The sequence below is a fragment of the Rhea americana genome, unplaced genomic scaffold, assembly GCF_003343005.1.
Source record: "Rhea americana isolate MKP2758 unplaced genomic scaffold, rheAme1 scaffold_495, whole genome shotgun sequence".
NCBI classification, from domain to species: domain Eukaryota; kingdom Metazoa; phylum Chordata; class Aves; order Rheiformes; family Rheidae; genus Rhea; species Rhea americana.
In genome coordinates this window covers 178059-181803 of record NW_028186640.1, presented here as the reverse complement: position 1 = coordinate 181803, position 3745 = coordinate 178059, and the positions used below count along the sequence as shown (strand labels likewise).

The 3745-nt window shown below is 54.1% G+C and overlaps 1 protein-coding gene across 1 annotated transcript in view; it reads left to right on the top strand.

Moving 5' to 3' along the window:
* LOC146588827 (dedicator of cytokinesis protein 2-like) overlaps positions 1–3745 on the top strand; it is a 78960-nt gene that overhangs the window by 18531 nt on the left and 56684 nt on the right. The window contains 1 exon segment of the mRNA XM_085317298.1: positions 3363–3474. Within this exon segment, the coding sequence (XP_085173424.1) occupies positions 3363–3474 (112 nt within the window).

Genomic DNA, 3745 nt, shown 5'->3' with positions numbered 1-3745 from the left:
GAGCGCTCCTCGTCGCGGCTCCCGGGCCGGCGCCTCCCGCCTGCTCCCGTCCTTCCGCCGCGCCGCCGCCGGGCCCTTTCCCGGGGGCTCTGGCCGCGCCCGCAGCGTCCCTTCCCCGCCGCCGGCCTGGGGGCGGCTTTGAGCGTTCCCCGGGAGCCTTTGCCTACCCAGGCACGACCCGCCCTGGAGCTTTTGCCTGGATTTTTCCTTTGAGGGCAAAACTTCGCGCTTATCCTTAGCGAATCACAGCTTCCGTGGCCAGGCAGTTGCTGCAGGGCTCCGGGGATGCTCCACCGCTAGCWGAGGTGTCTACACCTCTTTGCTACCCAGGAAAATGTAGAGCAAATTCACCAGCTTGTGAAACTTTCAGCAAGGAAAATTAATTATATGGAGCATTTGCAAACAGCCTTACGAATTGGTTTACATTAAAATAGAGGCATCCCTGAAGGCATTTAGTATTTTTATTCATCTTTATCTCAGTGATCTTAACAGTGGAATAACATGAACTCTTCAGATCTTCTAAATGCTTAAAATGGTACTAAATCTTGTACACAGTTTATAATTTAAAGAAATTAGGTTGTAATTAAAATTAAGTTACTGCAGAGTGTGGTATCTATTTGGTTATGTATGCTGCAGACAGAGTCAGAGGAGCAGCCCAAGCACCCCCCAGGAGGCTCCCCGGCTGCTGCGCGGGTGACCGAAGCGGCTGGCCCCGCGCTCCCTGTGGGGGGGGGGCGCTCCCCATTTCTGATCCTTCCTGCTCCTTTGAGGGCAGGACGTGCCGCCGGCTGGAGCCCGCTCCAAGCTCCGAGCTTGCAATGCGGTCGCATCCGGAGCAGCGGCATCAGTAACGCTGTGCCCAAGCCTGCCGGAATAACCGACCTGCCGGAATAACCGCCGGGCAACGTCTCGCACGCCCCCGTGCTGCTTTTGGGCCGCCGCTGAGGGGAGGTTCCTGGAGCGGTTTCCCRCAGCCCTGAGGCACTGCCGTGCGGGGCCGGCTCCAGCCCGTCATCCGCGCGGGAAAACGGCTTTGCTCTCCCTCACCCGCGTCTGCACCGTGTCCTGCCGTCCCGCCGGTCCTTCCGCAGCACCTCGCAGCTGGCCCCGCTCCTGCGTCCGAAACCGGCGCCATCGCAAACTCCCGTCACCTCCGCCTCGTCCTCTCGTCTGGGTCTTTACGCGTTGGCCTGTCCCTGGTCGGCCCGCAGCACCGAGGGGCTTTGGCGACTTCTTCTTCTGCGAGAAGGGACCTTTCGTCCTGCCTCTGCTCCTGTCTAACCAGTTACTCGCCCGCGCAGGAACTCTCCCTTTAGCCCACGGTCATGGAGTTTCCTGATGAGTCTCTCTTCAGCGAGGGACTTGGCTAATGTCTGCTCGGGTCTCCAGAAGGCTTAGCACACCGGGCCATCCCTGCCCGTGCTTTTGCRGGAGACTTCTTCAGAAGAGCACCAAGAAGTTTACAAGGCAGGACCTCCCATTCCGAAAGCCTCATTGACTCATCTTTATCATGCTTTTTCTGTCATCATCCGTTCTAGTTTGCTTAGTGTGGTGGTAGTCAGAAAATTTCCTGCCTAGCCTATCTGACAGCGCTTGAAAGATCTCCCGTGGCCCCCCTGAGCTCAGAGGCATGTCAGAGCCAAGAGCTGCAGAGCTGGGGAAGGGCCACGTACGCAGGGTCTGYAAACCCGAGAGGCACCAGGCTTAGAGACAGGCTCCTACGGCAGGTTTTCCTGATGAAACCCTCCAAATCAACAGGTCAGAAATGAATTAAAGACCATATTGACCCACGTCTATTGCAGTAATGCAAATCAGCAGTAATCTTAACTGAGATGCAYGCTCTGACTGCTTAACAGTGCTCTAATTTAAGGCGTTACTTAAAAGTCCAGAAATCAGTGTTGACAATGCATTCTTTTTAATGCTTTTAAGATATATAGTATTTATGTATGCCATCTTTAATGTGAAGTTACAGAATTTTGTGGGCAAGAGTTTAAGACTGAGGTGAGCTCAAAAATTCATGCTATTTAGTTATGGATAGCTGCATTACAGAAGAGACTAGGTAAAAAATCTAACAAATCTCTAGTAAACGGGGATTATTGCGTGGTATCGCTGTTGTGAGAATAAGGACCGTGCGGGCACCTGTCTCGTCTTCTGCAAGGCGCCAGGGCGCAGGTGGCTCGCCGGGCGTTGCGCGGTGGTGGGGATCCTGCTCCGCACGCAGAGCCCCAGGCCACCACCCCCGGGACATGCGGTCCCAGCAGCAGGGCTGGCGGACTAGGGAACTGCTGGGGGATCTTATATTTTTAATAATTTCTTATCTACTGGATGAGAGGGAGGGAGATACTGTGGGTGAATCTAAACTATCTTTTTGCTTGAAAGTTGGTCRTGAGACGTAAATGAGCAGTTACTCGGCTAATATGTGTATTTGTTTAGCACAGCTGAGACACCTCAGGCAAATTAACAGGCTTGTTCCCTGTCAAATCCGTGTTTTGTATGTTCCCTTGGGTTCATTTGCCAGTGAGGAAGGGTGAATTTGAAAGCAGAACATCCAATTGYAGTTTATAAAACAAAGAAGCAAAATCTTTACAAAAACTAGGTTCAGTAAAAATAGCTGGTAAGAAAAAATTAACAAATCTTGTTTGTTCTACTACAATATGCCCAGCTGAAAAACAAAAGACGTTTTGCTTGTCATGGTGGAGGCTGGCTCTCCAAGTGGAGATCAGGTTAAGCTGGAAGATACGTCTGTCTCCACAGCCAAAGGATAGATTACTTTTTTATTCCAAATTTTCTTCGTTCTGTACCTGCAAATCACTCACCAGTAAGGTTCCCTGTTTCATACACTGTATCAATGGACTGAATAAATTAGCTCAAATATGACCTATTTTTCACAATGGGTTATTATGGTGAGTCTTGTAATTCTGCATTTCATTAACTGTTTTGAATATTTCTGTGCAGTATTGCAAGGCTCACKGCTAAAATTTCCCAAATACATTGCTTCGTTCTGTGACTGACGATGCAATTCCAGGTGCGGCTGGAGACTCGGTAGGTTTCCAGCTAAGCTGGGAGGACGTTGGGCTCCTTTGATATGACTTTAGTCACATAAAATAGTATAAAAGAGGTTTATATACACATATATGTGAATATGGGTATGCAGTGTATAAAATAGTGTAAAAGAGCAAATAGCCTTTAATATTGAGGATTGTACCCGTCTTGAGCAGTGCTTCCGACTTGTCCCAGCAGCCTGGCCGTGGCGTGCTGCTGTGCTCGGCTAGGGCAAAACAGGCGGCGAGGCGGTGCGCGAACCGGGCAGGAGCCCGGGCGAGCGGCGCTCGAGGCCGGCGGTGACGCCCTGTCCTCCGCAGGCTCTACGAGGGGAAGGAGGCGGCCGAGTTCCAGCAGTCGCTGCAGCGCTTCTTCCTCGCCCTAAACCAGCTGATGCGATCCCCGCAGGAGGGGCCCACGCTGCTCTGCCAGGTACGGCGCGCGGGGGGACCTGGGCTGGAGCCAGGCACGCGGCACAGCGCACGGGTGGACGCGCACCGCGCCGTGCCGAGGCGCCCACGCACGGCCGTGGGGTGCAGCGCCGGCGTTCCCGCGTGCAGTGGGCGGCGGGGGCTCCCGGGCTCTCCGTGCCGAGGCGCCCACGCACGGCCGTGGGGTGCAGCGCCGGCGTTCCCGCGTGCAGTGGGCGGCGGGGGCTCCCGGGCTCTCCGTGCCGAGGTGCCCACGCACGGCCGTGGGGTGC